This window comes from Fukomys damarensis, unplaced genomic scaffold (assembly GCF_012274545.1).
Source record: "Fukomys damarensis isolate Sample0158 unplaced genomic scaffold, DMR_v1.0_HiC HiC_scaffold_3, whole genome shotgun sequence".
In the NCBI taxonomy this organism is placed as follows: domain Eukaryota; kingdom Metazoa; phylum Chordata; class Mammalia; order Rodentia; family Bathyergidae; genus Fukomys; species Fukomys damarensis.
In genome coordinates, this window is record NW_022900915.1 from 4,112,939 (window position 1) to 4,135,574 (window position 22,636).

The following is a 22,636-nucleotide window of genomic DNA, read 5'->3' on the forward strand; positions in this document are numbered from 1 at the left end:
ATATATATATGTAATCAGGCCTATAGATAAGTAACAAAAAATGCCTTAAGGAAGTGGACATACAAGCTCCTAATATTCCACTACAGATCACTAAATACTCCACTAAAGGTCAATTAATGTTTCTGAAATCTAAAGAAATTGACAAGTCACATTAAGAGTTACTTAGCTATTCTAGACAAACACGGTTTCCAGAAAACAAGAGATGGAAAAACACAAAGAATTAATGCTACACTCCAGACAGTGGAAGGCTCACACACAGGATCTAGGCTCCAGGTAATATTTTCCCAACACCAATACTTTTCCTTCTTAGTCTTCTCTACCTTTAACCCAAACTTGTGTCCTATCTGCTAAGTAAATTCCTAAATGTGGGCATTAGCTCCCAGGCATACATAATATACAAAGCATCCTAAACAATTCCTACGTGTGGAAGATGGTTACTGATACTCTGAACAGAAAATAAAAAACTGAAAGGGGCAACCTTACCAATAATGGCATTGTTTCCTCCCAGTTCCAGCAAATATTTCCCTTTAAAGAAAAAACACAAAAATAAATCAATTTCTATTTCTGTATTTATTGTACACTGCTGTATGGCCTCAAGTTATAGCTTATGCCAACTGTTTTTTAATTTGTTATTTTGGCTCATAACGCAGCCTGCCTTTTATCAATGTCAAGTTTCCTGAATTTGACAACGGTGCCATGGTGCTCTGGAAGCGCCCCTGCGCTCTTGGGAAGTACAAGGAAACACACAGAAGGACATCCTCACTTCTTCCACAATCAGTTTGACAGCAGTGTGTATGTATACAACCCTGTCTATGTGCACGCTGTGTGTGCATGAAGGCACACACACATGTATATACACTGCTAGAGTGAGAGAAAATAAAGCAAAGAGAGCAAAATGTGGTGAATCTGGTTAAGGGATATAAAGAATCCGTATGTTGGGTATTGTAACTTTTAAGTTTTAAATTAGATAAAGAAAAAAACCTGTAAAAAGCCGGGCATGGTGGCTTATGCCTGCAATCCCAGCACTCGGGAGGCTGAGGCAGGAGGATTGCTGTGAGTTCGAGACCAGCCTGGGCTACATAGTGAGTTCCAGGTCAGTCTCAACTACATAGTGAGACCCTGTCTCAAAAAACAAACAAACAAACAAACAAACAAAAAAAAAGATGAAATCTGCAGGTGGGCACAATGACACTGATGACGTAGAACATCTCTGCGCATGTTTATGACCATTACTTACCTTTTATACTGCTCAGTTTTAGGAGGACTTCATGTATTCTAGACCCAAGTTCTTTATGAGATATATGATTTGCAAATTTTTTGTCATTCTGTGATCTGCTCTTTTCACTTTTTTTTATAGCATCCTTAAGAGCACAAAAGTTTTTAGTTTAATGGAGTCTAATTAATCTACCTTTTTGTTGTTGCTGCCTAAGGTATGGGCATCATATCTAAGAAACCACTGCCTAACACATCTTACCCTGTCTTAATTTTTTAGAATATTCAGTATTGTTAAGATACCAGTTCTTCGCAAGTGATCTCTCAAGTTCAGTGCAACGGCTGTGGAATTGCAGCTGCACCTGGTCCCAGAGTGCATGCCTGTGATCCCAGTGCTCGACGTGGCTGAGAAATGAGAACTGCACGTTTAAGCTTGGCATGGACAACTTAATGACGTAGTGAGACCCTGTCTCAAAACTAAATGATAAAAGGGCAGGAGATGTGTTCAGTGTAAAGACCCCAGGTTCGATCCCCAGTACCACAAAATGAAAAAAGAAAAAACTAGTCATGAAGAAGACTACATGAAACTATAACGATACAACCCTCCTGACCCTTTCAGTCATATATATGTATATGAATGACAGATGAGTGTGGATGACTGTCCCTTACTCTAAGGACTTTACTCAATGGTCTTCAAGTGTGATTTTTCTTTAATATGCTAAGTCCAAAAGAATGTGAAAAGTATTTTTTAGGGCTGGGGATGTGACTCAGTGGTTCCACCTCCTGCCTTGCAAGCACAAGGACCTGAGTTCAATCCCTGGTACCAAAAAAAAAAAAAAAAAAAAGGGAAAAAAATATATATTTTTTTAAATCTTTTAAATTTATTTTTGAGAAGGGTCTTGATATGCTTAGGCTGGCCGTGAACTCACAGTTATCCTCCTGGCTCAGCCTCCTGAGGTCTGCAATTAAAGGAATGCATCACCACACTCAGCCTGAAAAATTCTTTCATGATTCTACTATTTTCTACCTGAAAGAAAATGTCTTTTCCCCAGTTTAAATTTGGGACTCCGTGATAATCAACTGCTAACAACTCTACCTTTTTCTTTCACTTGGACATTCAAATTAACAGGGCCAATCTCCCCATGGAAAAGGTCAAGAAGAAAAGAACCCAACTGACACCCATACTGTGGAGAAGCAGAATCCTCATGAGCAAGCCACCACTTACCAAATCTCTCCTGCACCATCAGGGCCACCTGTTTTCCCACCTGGGTGCTCCCTGTGAAGGACAGCAGGTTCACCCGCTCATCTCTGGCCATTGCTGTGCTGCAAGCGAACAAAGAGAGTCACCCAAGCAGAGAGACCCAGCGATGGCAGCACCTGGAGGATTGGTGAGAAAGCCCCACACAGGCCCCGGAAAAGGCCGTTAGTCAAGACCACGACTACGAGCAAGTCCATTGCAGGAGAGCGAGGCAGCTCTTCATGACAATGAAATGCAAGTGTCACAAGTAGAAGCCTATGGCTGAATGGGCTAATCGGCTCTGTGAGTGCTCAGTACACAGAGCAGGAGGCAGCTAACTACACTGAGAGTGCAACTGGATAGTATGACCCTAGTGTTTCCTTAATAAGCATTCCAGTTGTTCTTCAAGCTCATAATGTACTATAGATTTCATTTAAGAATTAAAAGCCTAGGGTAGCTGTAGGGAAACACCCTAAAATATTCTTCAAAGAAGCTGTTTATAGAGGCTGTGCTCCTAAGAAATATAGATCAGCACTATCAACTTGAACCTCTTTGTTCATAGTTCAGTAATTCAGAGGTTCAGTGTGAGCTGAGCAGGGCAGTCACAGCATCAGTCTGATGAAGGGCTAGACAAGCTGCTTAAATTATACAAGTAGGTTTCCCCAGTTCAACCTGCAAACATCAATATTGATACTCAAGGCAGCTGTTGCTTAATGCATTCCTGTATGTACCACTGAGCTTTTCCCAACCAGGATACAAAACTTATGGCTTAAGTGGCATTCAGACAATGCTTCACCATGTACTACTATGCATCAGGGCTTTGTGTTTTCTAATTCTCATCTATAGTAACCAATTCATGGTTCGTAAAGCAGGATGGTAGCAGTGTTGGAAAAAGACTAACACTACAGCCATGCCAGGATGGGTTAGACTTGACTCCTAGGAAACCTCACCTAAAGTCTAAAGGTAAAAACCACCTCAGCTTCATCACAGCTCAGAGCACTTACAGCCAGTTACAGCTTACCGGGGTCGTGACACTGTGCTATGGAAAAGAATCCAGACACAGAAGGCCATGTATTATGAGGCCCCATGCATATGAAAATCCAAATGAGTGTTTCTATAGAGACGGAAGCTCATTGATGGTTGTCAGGGGATAGAGGTGGAGGGGAGTGGAAGTGACTGCTAATAGCTACGGTGTCTGTAATCAAAATGGTCTGGAAAAAAGATAGCAGTGGTGGTTGCATAACAATGAATATTATGAAACCGTTAAATTAGGACTGAGAGCTCAGCGGTGCAAAGCCCTGAGTTTAATACCTAACACTGCAAAAACAAAAAGCAAAAAAAAAACTACTCATGCTGCAGTAGAGGTTATACACTAACAAAGAGACCAATGAAGTCTATAATAAGAACATTCTCATCTCCTTAGCTGTTCTGGATTTTGGGATTCCAGTAGGGATGATTCTTGTTGATCCACCTGGGGCCCTTCAACAGAAAAAAGATGCCCTCCATCCATCCACCTACCCGATATCTGCTCCACCACAAGTCAAGGAACAAATTGCCCCAGGCAGCTTGTTGTCCTCTAGAACCTTGGCGACTATTCTAGAAAGAATAGGCAATTAGTAGACAATAATTTTGTTTGTTTGTTTGCTTTTTGTACCAGGGATTGAACTCAGGTACTTGTGCCTGCAAGGCAGGCGGTGGAACCACTGAGCTAAATACCCGGCCCAATTAGACAATAATTTAAAGATTCTTTTTTTTTAATGAGGAATAAATCCAAACCACCAAAATCACCTTTTTCAACTTCCTCTCTCACCGTTCAAACATTCAGAACTGGATGTCTCCTCACATGTTAGAGATCGTTTTCAAACACTTATAGGCAGACAGAATTTTTTCCAAAAAAAAAAAATCTTAAGGAGAAAAATACAAAGAGCATAAACAGAAGACATAAAACATTGCTCAAGAAGTCCAAATAATCATTGTTTTCAAGTATTTTCTGCCAAGCTAGGAAGACATCTGGTTCAAGACGGGAGACAGGGACAAGATGTTGCTCAGTAGCAAAGCACATGCTTAGCTTGGGCAAGACCCTGGGTTCATATACCTTTTTTTGTCCCCCATTAAATTGCTAATTAGGAAATTAACAAGTGGGACCTAGATAGATGAATAAATTTACAGATAGACACATCAGCAATAGAAACATTTGAACACAATGCAAAATAAAACTCAGAGAAGTGTAAGAATGAAACTGGGAGGGAGGAGATCCCTGAAACCTAGGGTAGGTGCCACAGGGGAACAAAGGGGGCAGGATCTACTCTATGGTACCCTGAGGTGGCAAGAAACTACTGTCTGCTGGCCTCACAAGAAGCCATTTTACCCATTTTAGTCAGGAAGTATCAGTAACCTCAAGACTGAAACCCTTAAACAAGCAAGGATTATTCCCCACCAACTTAAACATTATAGCTAAGACTACAGTTAAATACTACTTAACTAAATTGTAAAAAAAAATGACTGAAGTAACTCTGCTTTTTCCCAAGTGGATTCTTCCTTCTATCCTGAGTTTGTGAAGGACCCACGGGGCAAAAGCCCTTTTCCATCAATTACGCTACTTTCCAATTTGTTTAACTTTCAAAAAGTTCCAAATCCCATACTCACTTCCACAGAAAAGATATCATCCACATACCTAATTAGGTGCCCCGAATGTCTTCCAAAAATGTCCTATTTACAGCTATCTTTTTTCTTTACCTTCCAGGATCCAACCAAGGATCACCCCTCCACCCACCCACAAGGGTCACAGCTGGCAGCAGTTTCCAAAGGGCTCAGCTTCTCCCTCAGACTCTGGGTACCCACGGCCTGCAGCATGGACTGCAGTCCCTCTAAGAGCTCCGCTGTGGTCTCTAACTCTGTTCTCCAGGTTACTTGGAAAGGATGAGGTGTTAACAATGTTACTCAGACAACAGTGGTTTATTGTTTAAAAAAAAAAAAAAGACCAGATTGATACATTGTGTCCGGACCAGGGTTGACTATCCTGGATTATAAATGGGGCCCCATGCTCTCTGGCCTTGAGTGCAGTGACACTGTAACTACACGTCCTTTTTAGCGCCTGAAAACCATGTTTATAGAATTCATACAAGAGATTTCTGGCTCCTGTGGGGCATTTGGCTTGTAAGTCAAGGTAACCCCAACACGTGCGCAATACGGAACACCTCTCTCTCTCTCACCTGCCAGACTACTCTGAATGTCTGAAGACACTGGGTGAAGAAAAATATCTGATGCCACCCTCCTGGCAAACCACAGCTTTCTGAATAGACAGAAGCACCACACAGGGCCTATCATCACCTTATGAGTAAGAAAGCTGAGGTCAATTTGAGAAGACTGCCAGTAGGCAATCCTGGCCTCAGCTGATCCCAGCAAAGTCTGCCATCACTGTACTTATTATCTCTGATTACAGAAATCAAATACTATTAATTCTCTTATTATCAAGCAGAATATATTAAACTCCCATATGAACATTTCAAACTCTTCAAAACTGCTAGCAAGGCTAGTATCAAAAGTAGTAGCTGTAGCCTGCACAAGGACCCGGTACCAGAAGGTTGGAAATTTAGCTCAGTGGTTCCGCCATCTGCCTCACAAGTACAAGGTCCCAAGTTCGATCTCCAGTACAAAAATAATAATAATAATAATAGCTGCTGAATAACAACTGGCACTGTGTCAGTTGTGGTTTTTAAAGTTTATTTTTTTGAATGCCTGAGGAAACTCATCATTTTTTATGTGCTTTATGTAATAATTAATTAGATATGTCCTGCTTTTTTATAAGATATGGTTTCCTCAATACCACACATTTCCCTTCAATTAAATAGTAACACATACCACCCTCTTTCTATACCCCACTTTTCAAACCCTAAGTCACTACAGTATTCCTACATAATAATCTAAAATTAAGAACCCTCTATCAGGCACAGCAGCACACTCCCAGCTACTGAGGAAGGCAGGAGGATCACAAGCTTGAGCCCGGCCTGGGCAACAGAGCAAGTCTCTGCCTCAAAATGTAAATATAAAAAAGGGTGGGGATGTGGCTCAGTGCAAAGACCCTGAGTTCAATCCCCAGGGAAGCGGGAGGTGGGTTTACATACACAACAAGCTCCCCACCCATCAACAATTCTAGAATCAGAGACTGCAGACCATGCATCCACTGGACATCAAGCAGGCATCATGGCCCGCGAGGGGAAGACACCCAGTACTCTACGTTGTCCACACTCCAGACTGACAAGTCCGTGACACTGACTTTATCCTCATCAGAGACGCCAAGTTCTCGAGTATGAGCAAAATGCTAATAAGTTTTTAACCAAGAAAGGCAGTACCATTTAATCAGCATTAGGTACATCAGTGGATTCTTCCTGGGTCCCAGTCTCTTCTCCTCACCCCCTGAAGGATCCAACCCAGGCCCTGAGTGTATTAGGAAAGTGCTACACCTTCAACCTCGTTTATGTTTTGTTAACGGTCTAAAAAATAAATAAGCAAGCAATCAGGCTGAGTAGAAATCTATTCTCAAAATCATAAGCATATTGAGTATTATCAAATATAACCCCTAAACTGCCAGGACAGTTCTTCTTCCACTAGAAATATTTTTATTTTCCAAGTAATGCTAACTTTTTAGTCTAGAGGAGTTCAACAATTATGTCAACATCTGGCACGTTTCCAGGAAGATAAATTAAATGCTCTGCCTCTGAAAGAGCTGTGTAAACTGCAAAATGATGAAACAACGTTACAACAACCAAAGGAGGAAGAGGTTATCCAAATTCCATGCTCAAATAAATATGACACTTTCACATCAGACTAAACTCAAGGCCTAGCAATCATTCTTTCAAGACTATGCATGCCCAGGAAAAAGAAAGCCACATATACTTACTTTGTGACAGCTACACTAATGAGGGAAGTTGTTGGGGCTCCTTTCCTTGAGATGAGTAAAAAAGAAAAAGACAAAAAAAAAGAGAATGAGATGAGGAAAACCACAAACACCTTCCATTATTACGCGGAAGCAAGTCTTTTTGATGAAAAGCTCTGTCCCATTACACAACAAATCAGTCTCATTACCCACAGAAATACACCCTTCAAGTTAGGGATCTAAAGGACTACTCAACCCTCGCGAAGTAAGATGGTAGAAGAGATGCTGAGTCCCATGTCGCACTGATCACAAGGTCTGTCACGTGAACCTCTGCGGCTCACAGCACCCGAATGAAGAGGGAAGCTACCAACTATGCCACTGGCCATTTGGATCACAATGCTGGGAAACAATGTGCTGCCATCATTAATCCTCCCAACTGTATTTATTTTACAGCTTTTGTGCAAATTCAACTGAGGGTGACATTTAAAATCATTACAGGGTGAGGATTTAGCTCACTGGCGCCACCGCCTGCTCCACGAGTGCTAGGTCCCGAGTTCAATCCCCAGAAACAAAAAAATAAAAATAAAAATAAAATTTAAAACGTAAGACCATTCCATCTGAAGGAGGGCTCAGTCTCGCAGGGAACCGAGCCCTGAACCTGAGGCGGGGAGCCTGACACAACGTCAGCATTAGAACTGAGTAACACAGCAACTAGGAGTGGAACTCGATCTGGGAGAGACGGAGGATGCTGCTGTATCCAAACAATCAAAATCAGTACTTTACCACTAGCAGCACACGTTACTCAACTTGCTAACTGAAAGAACAAGTACAGAGAATGTTTCAATATATCTAAAGTATTTTAGGAGTACATGACAATGGCTCCTTACTCCTGATAGGAAAGTGAGCAGAGATCTTACCACAGGCAGACATTCCCAGAGATCAACGCAATGGCATTGTTCCAGCCATATACCGCTACGGGGAAGTTGAATGCAGTGATGATCCCAACAAGGCCTACCGGATTCCACTGCTCGATGAGTACATGGCCAGGCCCTGGAGAGGGGAGAGGGAGGGGACGCGCTCCAGCCCAGGAGTTCAGTGCACACAAAGCCACTAAGTGGATTTAAACGTTACAAAGCATGGTTTTCCACCACAGGCTTCCGTGAGGTCTGAAATTTTTCACTTTTGGAACAAAAGTACACACACCAGACCAGGTGTCGTATCACTTGCGGGAGATGGGCACTTAACACAGAACAGAAGTATTTCTTACTAAATGGTGCCTCCGATCACGATGTTCATTATGCTTCTGACCCTCATGAGACACAAGAGAACTTTAGAGTGGTGCTAGAAGACACTCTAAGAGATGGGCCAGTAGAAGGCAAAACATGACCAGAAGGCAGGACTTGGAACTCAGGTCTATGTTCTTTGTTGCCTGGTGATGCCTCGGACCAACCTCTCCAAATTTAAAATAAAGTGGCTCATTTACATGCTCATGTTGACTGAATGAATTACATAAATTTCATATCCACTCTAAGAAAATTAAAAACACAGATTCAGGTGAGGTGGCACACGCCTGTAATCCCAGCACCTGGGAGGCAGAAGCAGGAAGACTACAAGTTCAAGGCCAGTCTGGAGACACAGTGAGTTCAAGGTTTGCCTGGACTACATAATGAGACCCTGTTTCAACTAACAACAACAACAAAATAAATAGCAATGTTTATATTTTACATACTAACTTGAAAGTGAACCATAATCTCACAAGGGCTTATTTTAATAAAGGCAGCTGGAATGAAGAACCAGAGCAAAGAATGAAGGTTCACACACCCCGGTTCAACCACAGGCCAGCTGGACAGGCAGCACCTGCCACCGCCCTCCTGGGGACCCCTCTGCAGCCCCCTCCCAGCCCTCCCTGCCACCCTCTCCGTCCTACTGAGGTCCCTCCTCTGCTCACAGCGCAGTATCTGCTGGGCGCTCAAGGTACATTGCAAACTCCTCATTACCAGGAATATCCCTTCCTGAGGGCCCCGGGCCCCTCTCCACCTCCCCAGTCGGCCTCTCCCCCAAGGACCCTCCAGCGGCACTGAAGCAATGCATTTCCTAAATCGGCCACTCTCCCACCCCAAACTTGGAACAGGCTTCTGCCCTGTATAAAGCAATCCCAGCTCCGGCCCTGTATCTCCCTCTGTCTCCTATGAGGCCTTTCCTGAGGGCACACAGGCAAGCAGCATCCCCTATATGCCCACCAATCTGTCCCCACCCCTCACGGTGCCTGCCAAGCCTTATCACAGGGACCTCCCACTCTAATCAAGGCTGTGCACCATACTTCACTGACCGATGGTAAAACTGTTAAACCTCCTGGCACCACGCAGGCTTTTCACAAGCATTTATTTCCTAAGTTAGTAGTCAGTTACCCCAAAGCCTCCACACGGATCAACAATCTTTTCTTAAAAATATATCAGTACTGAAAAGCGTTATAACTGGTGAGACAGGCACAATAGCAGGTATAAATCAAAGAAGTTACTTGCACATGTATACTTCCCCAAACTGCATGTTTTTTTACTGTTTTTTAAACTGGAAAACACTTGAAAGTGTTCAAGGACATAAAATTAATTTTGGATAATGGAATTACTCTTCTATATCTAATTAAGGACATGAACAATACATTTCAAGAGGCTTCTAGCCAGGTATAAGACCTATACCTATAATCCCAGATACTCAGAGGGTGAGACAGGAGGATCAAAAACTCAAGGCCTGCCGGGCACTTAGCAAGACCATCTCAAAAAGACAAAATAAAATAAAAATGGCTGGGGACATAGCTCAGTGGTAGAGCTTGCATGTGTGAGGCCCTGGGTTCGATACCCAGTACCACCCATCATGCAAAGAAAAGAATGCCTTGTTTTAAGATATTTCTTCTCCTGATTATAAATGTCATATACTACCCATCATGGAAATTTCAGAAAACACAGAGAACAGATGACAAGAACCCAATAATTCTACCATAGAGACATTCCATCAACGCTGTAAATATTACCAGGGCAGAAACCCTCATCATCAGCGAAACAGCCTCAGAGGGCATGGCTGGTCCTGGCAGCATAGTTTGTAACTATGAAAACTTCAGTAAATATCTGTCATCGGAGAGCTAGATCTAATGTTTTATAACAAAACAGCCATTTAAAAAAATGAAGAGCTGGGGTGCAACTCAGTGAGACAGCAGCTTGCCTAGCATTCACCAGGTCCGGAGTTTTAGTCCCAGTAGCTTAAAAAAGTAAATAAGATAAAATGACGAAGGATGCCTCTTACTGTACTAATATGAAACCATTTCCAAGATGTACTAAGTAGAAAAAAAGCATAGAACATGCTGTTGTTTAAAAACAAAGACATGGGTCAGGGATTGGGCTCAATGGTTCCGGCGCCTGCCTCACAAGAGCAAGGACCTGAGTTCAATCCCCAGTAGCAAAAAAATAAATATATAGAGAAGGGTCCTTTCCTTCTACAAGCCCGCAAACATTTGTTATTGTTTGATTTCTTGATAGCAGCCATTCTTTGTGGGGTGAGGAGGAATCTCAGTGTTGTTTTCATCTGCATCTCTCAAATGACCAGTGATATGGAACATTTTTTCATATATTTACTTGCTGCTTTTACTTCTTTGTCTGAGGAATGTCTGTTCATTTCAGATTCCCATTTTTGAATGGGGTCTTTATATTTCGGGGGGGCTGATTGTTTTCAATTCTTTATATATTCTAGATAATAGTCCTTTGTCTGAGAAGCAGCTGGTAAAAATTTTTTCCCACATTGTAGGTTGTCTCTTAGTTCTGTTGATGGTTTCTTTTGCAGTGCAGAAGCTTTTTAATAAGATGAGATCCCAGTTGTTCTTTCTGCTAGTTCCCGTGCTACTGAGGATTTGTTCATAAAGTCTTTTCCTATGCCAGTGTCTTCAAGAGTTCTGCCTAACTTATCTTCCAGCAAGTTTAGTATTTCTGTTTTAATATTCAGATCTTTAATCCACTTGGATTTTAATTTAGTGCATGGTGAAAGATAAGGGTCTAGTTTTAATTTTTGGCAGGTTGAGATCGTTGGTAGGAGTGCAGACTGGTGCAACCACTGTGGAAATCAGTATGGAGACACCTCAAAGAGCTGGGACTAGAGGATCCATTTGACCCAGCCATCCCTCTGCTGGGTATCTTTCCAAAAGAATTAAAAGAATCATATCACAGTAGTATATGCGCACCTATGTTTATAGTGGCACAGTTTGTAATAGCTAAAACTTGGAAACAGCCCATTTGCCCATCATTTGGAAACTGGATAAAGATGTGCTTTTTCTATAAAATGGAATACTACTCAGCCATAAAGAATGAGAAATTAGATTCATTCATTCATAGGAAACTGGATACATATTGAGGATATGCTCCTAAGTGAAATAAATAAGTCACACATGTGTAAATACCCAATAGTTTCTCTGGTGTGAATAAACTATAATAGTACATTAGATCCTAATGAGATAATTGACAATGTGAAATAGGAAGTAAAGGGCTAAAGGTGTAGGGAAAGTGGGTAGGGTAGGGGAAAGGTAATAAGGGAAAAGAAAAAAAATATGAGAAAATGAAAAAATGGAAATAAAGTGTTTGTAAATGGGGAGGGTAGGAAGGGGTGAAGGGAGGGCAGGGACAAGGGGGAAAAAATGAGAACCAAGACCTGTCATGTAAAGGTACAAGATCCCAATAATGAATGTAACTGTACTGTATACCTAAAATGTACCAATAAAGGAAAAAATAAATAAGTAAATAAATAAAAATAAAAACAAAGACATGCCTGTAATCCCAGCACTCGGGAGGCTGAGGCAGGAGAATTGCTACGAGTTCAAGACCAGCCTGGGCTACATAGCGAGTTCCAGGACAGTCTTAACTACATAGTGAGACCCTGTCTCCAAAAACATAAATAAATAAATAAACAAACAAACAAACAAAGACACATACTTGCCTATATGTGAATAAAAGTTCTAAACATACACATGAAATGGGAAACATTCACAATATAAAGAGTAGCCAGGGAGTAGAAGGAAATCTTTTACCTTTTACCTTTTAATCTTTTCTCACTTTATGCTAAGCATATAACATGTCCTCAAAAAATGAAATTTAAAAAGCAGTAAATACTACCTTCCCATGAAAGTGTGGGAGTGTGGGGTTGGAAGTCATTTTTTTTTTTTTTTTTTGGCACCAGGGATCAAACTCAGGGCCTTGCACTTGCAAGGCAGGCATGGCCCCACTGAGCTACATCCCCAGCCCAGAAGAAATCTTCATAAGCATTATTTTCAGTACATACCAATCATTTACCAAAATTACCTAAATATTTTCCTTAAGATTTGGCACTTTAAATACCTTCTAGTATCACTGAGACCACATTGGCTATCTTTAATATAAACATCAGTCATATTTTAGATTTGGTTTGGTTTTTTGAGACAGGGTCTCACTATGCAGTTCAGCTGGCCTTGAGTCACTATGTAGCCCAGGCTGGTCTCAAACTCAGTGATCCTCCTGCCTCAGCTTCCTGAGTACCGGGATTACAGTTGTGCACCACCATGCCCAACTGTTGGTTTTTAGACAAAGTTTCCGTAAGTAGTCCAGGCTGACCTCAAACATGTGGTGATCCTTCTGCCTCGGCCTCTCAAGTGCTAGAATTACAGGTGTGCACCACCATTCTGGGATACATTTTAGATTCTTTACTTAGATTCATAAAAATGGCTTTAAACGTAAGACTTTTGGGTATATTTCTAGATTGTTTTCAAGAAGAGTTGAAAGAATATCTCAGTCGTGGACTTCCAAAACTGGGTTTTATGTTTAGAACAAACAATATAAAAGAGGTTCCTGACTAAGCCAGGCACGGTGGTGCACATCTGAAATCCCAGCTCTTGATCTAATAGTCTCACCTATTTTAATTTGCACTTCTCAGAAAGATTAAAGATATTTTCACATATTTATATCCTACTTGCATCCTTCTTTTGCAAACTACACACAGCCCGAGTAGTTTATGGAAATCTTTTTATCAGAGCACGAAACTCAGCTCCCCTGACCTCATGGCTTACTTTCCGAAGGCAGGACAGGTCCGCCGATCATCCGCGACAGGCCAACGGCGTAATCACAAATGTCCACGTACTCTTGAACTTCTCCCATACTTTCCACTAAGATTTTCCCCATCTCCAAAGACACCTAAAATATAAAAAACGAAGTAGAATTTCCTCAACAGAATTCATATTTTAAGGGCCAGGGATTTAGCTCAAGTACAAGGACCTGAGTTTAATCCCTGGTACCAAAAAACAAAAACAAAAAAGCATATTTTAAATATTAAATTGACGAGGCAAAAGTGAAAAAACATTATTTTGTGAAGGTAATAACGAAGCAAAGCCTTTTTATTTTTCTGAAAAAGTTTAAACCAGAGAACTGCTGGGCATGAGGGTAAATGCCTATAATCCCAGCTACTCGGGAGGCTGAGACAGAAGAATGATAACTTCAAGTCTAGCAAGACCCTGCCTTACAATAAAAAGGGCTGGAAGAATAACCCCGCACTCCCTGGGTTGAATCCCAGTACCCAGGAATTTCTTCCCTCTTTCCTGTCCATCTTGTTAAATGTTCCTCTAAAGAAAGGATTTTTTTTTTTTTTTTTTGGTACCAGGGATCAAACTGTGGTCCTTGCACTTGCGAGGCAGGCAGCAGAACCACAAAGCTAAATCCCCAGCCCTAAAGAAAGGAATTTTTAAGTTCATAAATTGCTTTTATAATCACAATCACATATACAGAAATGCATGACAGCCACTTCCCCACCCCACAGATGATGTAGAAACCACAGAGTATTTTACCAAGCTTCCCAGTACGCGGATCTTCTCCCGCAAAGCATCACCGATCTGTCTTACTATTTCTCCTCGCTTTGGAGCAGGAACCTAAGAAAAGAGTGGAATTTTCACATCTGATTCAACGTGTGAAGCCAACCTAAAACAGTGTTAAATATGCACTGCAGAGAAACAAAATACAATCACTTTAAAGAAGACTTTTTGATCCCACCAAGACTTCCATACGGCTAAGTACTGGGGCTAAATTTGGAAGCAAGATACTCATTAGGCTAAGATCTATCAGGAGGTAAGCAGAGTGGAAAAGGCAACAGATAATTACAAACTGCCCAGGGCTACAAATACAAAATGGCACTGAAACACAGAAGAGCAAGGCTAGAGGCAAATGTCAAGCACTTTACCTAAGTTTGGCAAGAAATATCTCTAAATTGAGAATGAAGTTGAAGTCTGAGGAACAGAAAGTCAGACACAGAGAAAAAACACAGAAGAGGGATGAAGGAACACACAGGGGCTGGACGGGAGCACAGTGCATCAAAAGCTAGTGACATTCAGTGTCAGAATCTGACTCTGAGAGTAACGTGAAATCTTTAACGGTTGTTACGGTGTAGAATAAGATGGCTTGCTTTTGTCTTTCAGTATCACTTTCCGATGGGTAGAGAATAAATGAAAGAGAAAGTGTAGAAACAGCGAGATCAGTTAGGAACATACTACAGTAGCCCAGGGAAAGGAGCACAGCGACTTAATCTTAACACTCAGTGGTAACAAAAGAGACCGAACATGAACGTGGGTGCATTTTGGAAACAGCACCGACAGGACACACTAATGAGAAAGATGCAAGAAACAGGAGAGACGGAAAACATTAAGGATGACTCTCAGGTCTCTGGATTGATAGCTAGACAATTAGCAGAGGAAGACACTCTGGAGAGAAGTGCCGTGGTTTTGGGGAACAAAGTACGGACTGCGCCATACTAGATTTTGAAAAGTGACTTTCCCCACTGTGACGAGCACCCTCTTCTCTCTCCTCCCTGTCCTCCTTCTGAGGGCAGCTGAAAGGACCTCCCCAAGTCCGGCCCCAGAGTTCTCCACTGTCCTCATCACCCCACCGCACAAGCTCGCCCCACAGCACCTGACTGCGAGCTTTACTTTGCTCTCTTCTTCCACAGTACACCACTGTCTTAGCATAGCTAAGACACAGGAAATAAAAACTTACAATGTGAACTGAATTAGTGCAGATCCTATACATTTGACAGCACAGGGCTTGGATTCAGCACTATTTCAACTGAATTTAGGGCCAGGGATTTAGCTCAGTGGTTCCACCACCTGCTTCACAAGTGCAAGGTCCCGAGTCTGATCCCAGGTACCAAAACAAAAAAAAAAATCAACTGAATTTAGCCAGCATATTTTATAAAGTTTAGTAAAATTGGCTAACTTCAATCTGAATGACCAGTATACTTGACCTTTTACCCCCCATTTTGTACATCATTTTAAAATAGTCATTACACACTTCCTATGTGCCAAATATGCAGGTCCCTGGGACACTACTGCAAACAAGGCAATTACAGTTCCTGCCCATGAGACTGAGCATTCGGTGGGGTAGTAGAGACCAGAAGAGTTACAAAGTGGTTTAAGAAAGGCCAGGAAGGGGGCACAAGATTATACATGAGCTCAGAAATAGGAATTTAGCATGGCTTGGCAATGTGGGAGCAGACATTTTAGAGTCTACAGTAAGACCTGAGGCATGACTGGTGCTTGCCTGGTGAGGAGTTAAAGAAACCATAGGAAGCCAGGTGCAAAGTTATATACCTGTAATACCAGCACTTGGGAGGCTGAGGCAGGAGGACTGCAAACTGAAGTCCAGTCTGAGCTACACAGCAAGACCCTGTCTCACAAAAAAAAGCCAAGCTAGTGGCAAATGCCTATAATCTCAGCACTCTGGGAGGTTCAGGCAGGAGGATCACGACTTCAAAGCCAACCTGGGACACATAGTTCAAGGCCAGCCTGGACTACATAACAACACCCTGTCCAGTTTAAAACACAAAAAAAGGAGGGGCAGGGGATTTAGCTCAGTGGTTCTGCTGCCTGCCTTGCAAGTGTAAGGTCCTGGGTTCAATCCCCAGCACCAAAAAAAAAAGGAAAGAACAAAAGAAAAAAATTATGTTCTTTGTAAATTTCCCAATCCATGATACTCACAGCAACAGAAAACAAACTAAAAAAAAAAAAGAAAGATACAATTTACAAAGTCCACAACTTGGTAATTGGTCACTGAACATTGACTGTCAACTCTGACTATAGTTTCCAGAGAGAAACCACAAGGGAACATTCAAAACAGACATTACCCCAAACTACTCAAACCTGGCATCTTTGGTTTCTTCAGCTTCCCAGGCGAGTCTTAGGAGCAGCGCGAGCACAGAAAGTTGGGAACAGGGTTGCGGAGAAGGAATTTCAGGAGAAGCAGGAAACAAGGAAGGCAGCCATGTTTCCAGGGTGAGTACAACTGTCCCGGAAAGACCAGATGTCAGCAAGTCCAGGCCCATCACCAATGGGCAACAAGTGTCCTGCACACTTCACGCACAAAGTCGTGTTTAGAATGGCAGCTAAGACAGCCATGTGAAGGGAGCTAAACACATGGAAGGAAGGCACTTTTAGCCAAGACTTTGGGAAAGCTGGAGGGATGGAGCACAACTGTAGTCCAGACAGTGGGAGGCTGAGGCAGAAGGAGCTCAGGAGTTCAAGGCCAGCATAGGCTACAGGGCAGGAACCTGATTCAAAACAAAAGCTAATGATCTGACATTTCTTTTCACAGAGAGCAGAGATGGCCAATAACAGTTCTCCTCAAGGGAAGGAAGAGACTCCAGCTGTTCCTCATCAGAGATGAAGAGGAAAACAGGTTGCAGAAACAAGCAGCCTTCTGGACTGGAAACGGCTCACTAGGAAAGCAGCAAGTCTCAGTTTCCCTGATCAGGTCCTCTGTGGTGGGTTTCAGGTAAGAAAAGACGCGACCTGGAGAGGCGGCTACTTGGGACTGAACCCAGAGAATGCTGAGCTACATTCCAGCCCTCTTATTTTAAAACAGAGTACCACTAAATTGTCCAGGCTGGGTTCAAACTTGCAGTCTTCCTATCACAGCCTGCACAGTAAACTGGGATTATGGGTATGCATCACCACACCCAGCAGAAATCTTTTTCTTTTTCTTGTTTTGCTTTTTCAAGACAGGTTCTCACTATACAGTCCAGGCTGGCCATGAATCCACTGTGTAGCCCAGGCTGGCCTCAAACCCACAATCCTCCTGCCTCAGCCTCCTAAGTGAGGGGATTATGGGAATGAAGTACCACACCTGGCAAGAAATTACTTTTGTTTTGTTTTTTGAGACAGGGTCTCACTGTGTAGTTGAGACTGACCTGAACTCACTATGTAGCTCAGGCTGGTCTCGAACTCACAGTGATCCTGTGATCCTCCTGCCTCAGCCTCCTGAGTGCTGAGATTACAGGCGTGCGCCACTACACCCGGCCAAGAAATTACTTTTTATAAACTACTTTTTTCATATAATTACATTGTTTACTTTTCCCTCAAAGAAAAAATGTTCCTGGGCCAGGGATGTAGCTCAACAGTGCTGCACCTACCTGGCAAGCACGAGGTACTGAGTTCAGTACCCAGCACCAAGCAAAAAAGAAAAAGAAAAGAGTTCCCTTGGAAAAATTCCAAGCTTAACTCAAATGAACTGATGACACAGTGGTTTGTCCTCATGCAGGAGCCAGTAGGAAGGGAGAGATCCACCAGGGAGGCCGGCATGAGGGTGGCAGCTCCGGTCTGCTCTACCTCGAGAGGTCACTGTCCTGAGGAAGCACGGTTAGGAAAACTTGCTTCTACCCTAAACCTGGAACTCGAATTTTAACAAGGAAGATTCACAACTGGCCCAATTCTTATCACCCAGGAAAGCAAGCTGTTCACTCGGCACTGTACTCCATTTAGAGATCTAAGCATAAGAGGCTGACACCACACCGGGGGTAACAGCCAGAGGAGGCCCAGAGAGAAGGAACAGCAGCTGCAAGAAAAGCAAAGCACAATGTTCAAGAAAGGCAGTCACAACAGGGACCATCCCCTAGGGCAAAGCAAGAAGGCTTCAAAGCTAGTTCAGGAGAAAACAAGAAGCTTAGTTCACTCAAACTTTTCCAAACGTGTCTGCATCTACTCCAAGTAAATGCACATATGCAATAAATGTTTCTGGTCACAAGACACGGGAAGCTGCAATATCATTCAAAAGAATGCATTAAAAACGTGAACCCTAATGTAAGTGGTATTTTGTTAATAACGAACGTAGCAGGACTGGGCGGGGGATGCACCTCAGTGACACCATGCCTGCCTGGCAAGCACAAGGTCCCGAGTTCCATCCCTGATACCGAAAAATAAAATAAAATAAAATAATGTGGCAGTATTGACCCATGAATTGTAACAAATGTGGCACCAACGCAAGAAGTTAAAAATGGTGGAAATGTGGGAAGAGGGGCAAGGGAATTCTGTATTTACTATCCATGCTTTTATGAAATAAAACTGCTCTAAAAAAACAAAACTGCGCTAAAAAAAAGGAGAAATTATCCATAGTGGCACAAACTGTAATACCAGCTACCTTGCAGGCTGCGGCATAAGTGTCACAACTTCAAGGCCATCCTGAGTCACTTAATGAGATCCTGTCTCACAATAAAACACACAACGGGCTGGGGATGCACCTCAGGGAAAAAGTGCCTCAGGTTGAATCCCCAATACTGAAAAAAAAAGGATTTTCAAAAGCATATATATGGAAAGCCAATAAATAATTTAAAAACCACATAATAATTGCATATAATACATAAAACTGGTATATAATATAATCATAAGTCACAAAACTTTTCATATACCTCATACATATGTATGTATAAATCATAATGAGTAAACACACAGGAGACTGGAAGAAAATGTAACAAAACATAATAATTACTTTTTTTGGAGAAGGTTGAGATTATTTTACTGCATTTTTTTAAACAAAGAATATGTCTTACATTTATGATGGCAAAGTAAATAAAAGTAACTTTGAAACAGTAAATGACACAGTTTGGAACACCATTCTCTACCCAGATAGAGTGAACTTTACTAAACACACTGTTGACCTATATTTTTCCAGTCAAGGATTTTTTTTGGCATGTAATGGAACCCTAGGATTACAGGGGCCAGGGATTTAGCTCAGTGGTTCCTGTCACCTGCCTCGTAAGCGCAAGGACCGGAGTTCAATCCCCGGTACCAAAAAAAAAAAAAAAGCATTAAAGGAGAGGAAAGATGGTCTCTGTACTTTCTACAAAGATGATTTTAGCTAACAACACTGCCTCAACTCAGGAAGTCTGTCCCCATTCTGCCCGACCCCCGCCTCCAACCCCTGCAGGGACTGACTCGGAGAGATCTCAGGCTCAGCAGTCCCACACTCAGAAGCAAACGGCTCTAAAGCGTACTGAGACTTGTCAGGTGCCAGGTCCTCCCAGAAGGAGGAATTAATCAATGATTAATTCCCTTAACCCTCACAACCAGCACAGAAGATGGGCTGGCCTCCCTCTTTAAGACAAAACATTCAGAGAGTGGAAGACAGAGGGAGACAGAAAGGCTACCCCTGCTCGGGGACCAGCCCCTACCTAGTGACCAACCAGAGTGGCTCTCAGCAGCAGTCTTGATTCTCGCTGGTGCTCTTTTAACCCCCAGGGGAAACTCAGAGACTAAAGGAGTAGACTGTCCACAGGCAGTGCCAGCCTCAGCCTGAAAAAGAAATGCTGCAGCTGGCTGCTCTTGTGGCTGGCATGTTAACATGGCCTCCTGCAGGGACCACTCTCCCAGGAATATGTGAGGGAAGGAGGAAGGAGGAAGTGGTATTTTAACATAGTTCACACCTCCTTTACTGGCTTACTTTATAACATCCGTGCAGAATAGTCATGGCTTGCATCTATAGGGCATCAGTACAGAGTGCTAATGTGTTTAAAAGTATTCACTGACTAAACGCCAATGATAGAAAAGACACTGCCCTGAATATCCAGTCTTTTATTTATCTTATCACAGTTACCACAGGTAACTTCTGTGCTCTGGGCCACAAAGGTCATACTTACATCTGCCCAGACTTTCCAAGCTTCTCTTGCTTTCTTTACAGTTTCTTCATAGTCTGCCACACTGGCCTAAGTCAAGCATGAAGAGGAGAAAAAAAGAGTAGGAAAGGTTAGTGATGACCGCCTCCAAAACACTCTGACATTTTTTGGAAAAAAAATCTCTGGGTGTCCCTAAGACTTGTAGCTGAGGATGAGTTCCGGTCTTTTAAAAACTGGCTACAACCAGTAAGATAGGATGAGATCCAGCTGTGCTTCAAAATCTTGTTCTTGGGCCAGCAATGTAGCTCAGTGGTGCTGCACCTGCTTGGCAAGCGCAAGGTCCTGAGTTCAATCCTTAGCGAGCGTGTGCACGCACACACGCACACACGCACACACACACACACCAACAAAAACCTTGTCTTCCACAGCACGATCTGTTCTCCATACCTGGATACAACTGGTTGTGCTACTCATCAGTAATACAGATTATCAGGCTCCAACCCAGACATAAGGAGTCAGAAACTTGAACAACAAAACCTCAGGTGATTCAGAAGCACTGCCTTAAATGGACCCCCCCTCAGTCCTCTCTATAGTTCACCTTTTTTTTTGGTACCGGGGATCAAACTCTGGTCCTTGCATTTGCCAGGCAGGTGCTGGAACCACTGAGCTAAATCCCTGGCCCTACAGTTCACCTTTTTAGGGCATACCACTCCCGCCCAAAAAGTGGTCAGTCTTTCCCAGACATGCTTAAATGTCAAAGGAAAAAACCAGATTCATTATTCTCTGCATTTGTACTTTGGTATTGCTCTTGGCCTCCCTAATAGGCTTCTCTCTCTAAAGAAAAGTTGCAAACTCCCTGTAAGCAAGTTGAATTTTAAAAACTTACCTGTCTGACTCTTGCTATTGGCTCATTGTTAGCAGGGCAATAGGTAGTAATAACCTTAAAAAAAAAAGATGACCGTCATTTACAGCAACTGTAATCCCTTCCAAATTAAGAAAATAGACCAAAGAGCAGGAGAAAATTCAATTTCCATTTCTCTCCTAAATAGCAGAAACCACCTTTCTGTAAGACCCTTGCCATCTTAACATTAGGTATATACACAAGGGCTTTAATGTAACCAGTTAGTCCAGTTCTTTCTCCGTAACAGACCTCTGTGGGAGTTTTCCTTACTGTTTCTCTCCCTTTCTCTGCCCACCCTCTGGTAAGATGAAGTAGCCAAGTCTAGACAGGATGGGAAAGGCCCGCACCCACGTGAACTGGATAAGTCTCAGGTTCAGTAGAAAGGCAGAGCCAAAGTTCAGCTAAAAGGCCTTCAGGAGAGAATCTCATGATCAGATGGCCCAAGCAAACAGGATGAAACATAGGAATTTGGGGAACAGTTAAAATCATCTGCACCTCCTACAGCCACAGATAACCAAAAAAACGTGTTTCCTCTAACTATGCAGTTAACTATATAACATTCCTGTGTTCAATGCACATAACATTTTCCTATAAAAGCTCCCTTCTGCGTGCTCCTCTCTAAAAATATGGGCGATAATAACCTTACGTTTCCACTGCGTTCTATAAAAGCATTTTATTAAACAGTAACTTGATTCCAGGCACGATGTTAAGCTCTGGGAAACACAGAAATCTGAAAATCCCGTCCTCTTGCAGTTCACAGGATTTTAGTAAGCGCAAGCTTGCAAAGGCCAAAGGGTTTCAGAAAACAGGACAACATAAACGTACCCTGTGGAACATCACCTGCGGGGCAAGTCCATTTCAAGAACTACAGTCCTATTAAGTCTAATTATACGGCAAAATGTGCGACGCTTCTCCCTACCGTCCCAAAGGAGACTGCGCCAGACAGCTTTAAGTAAGCTTCAATATGAAATCAATTCTTCCTCGCACACAAGGACCTAACTAAATGTTCTGTGGCTACTGTTCACCACACGAGAAAATTTTTACTGTGCAGCTTTAAAACGTCCCATCCTGTGCAAACGTCTTCGGCGGCCGATCTCGGAAGTCCGGCAGGGCAGGGCCCGCCCTCCGGGTCTCCCGGGCTCAACCCCCGAGGCCGAGATTTCCCGGGCGCACGCATACCTCGCCCCGACCGCCCCAGCTTCCATTGTACACGCCCTCGTTCTCCTCGCGGAGTCCCAGCTCTTTCAGCCACGCGTACTGAGGCTCATCGATCAGCAGAGTGGACATGAAGGCGGCAGGCCTGCGGCAAGAAGGACCGGAGAACTCGCTGGACTTTGCAGCGTGAACACAGAGCGCGCGAGCCAAACGCCACATACTGCGCCCTGCCCCGGAGGCTCGCTGCGCCTGCGGCGGGGGAGAGGCAGCTGAAATGGGACGGCCCCGCCTTCCCGCCGGGAGAGCCCATTGGACAGACCTGGAC

General features: G+C 42.9%; 1 protein-coding gene across 1 annotated transcript in view; it reads right to left on the reverse strand.

Moving 5' to 3' along the window:
• The window catches only part of Aldh7a1 (aldehyde dehydrogenase 7 family member A1), a 34,675-nt gene extending 12,097 nt beyond the window's left edge, over positions 1-22,578 (reverse strand). Inside the window, exons 1-10 of the mRNA XM_010627227.2 lie at positions 22,336-22,578; positions 21,142-21,195; positions 20,280-20,345; positions 14,173-14,253; positions 13,402-13,525; positions 8,243-8,375; positions 7,350-7,394; positions 3,968-4,045; positions 2,438-2,535; positions 484-525 (exon numbers count right to left, since the gene is read on the reverse strand). Of these exons, the coding sequence (XP_010625529.1) occupies positions 484-525; positions 2,438-2,535; positions 3,968-4,045; positions 7,350-7,394; positions 8,243-8,375; positions 13,402-13,525; positions 14,173-14,253; positions 20,280-20,345; positions 21,142-21,195; positions 22,336-22,530 (916 nt within the window). The 5' untranslated portion in view covers positions 22,531-22,578. The remainder of the gene's footprint in view (positions 1-483; positions 526-2,437; positions 2,536-3,967; positions 4,046-7,349; positions 7,395-8,242; positions 8,376-13,401; positions 13,526-14,172; positions 14,254-20,279; positions 20,346-21,141; positions 21,196-22,335) is intronic.
• Positions 22,579-22,636: the final 58 nt, after the last annotated feature.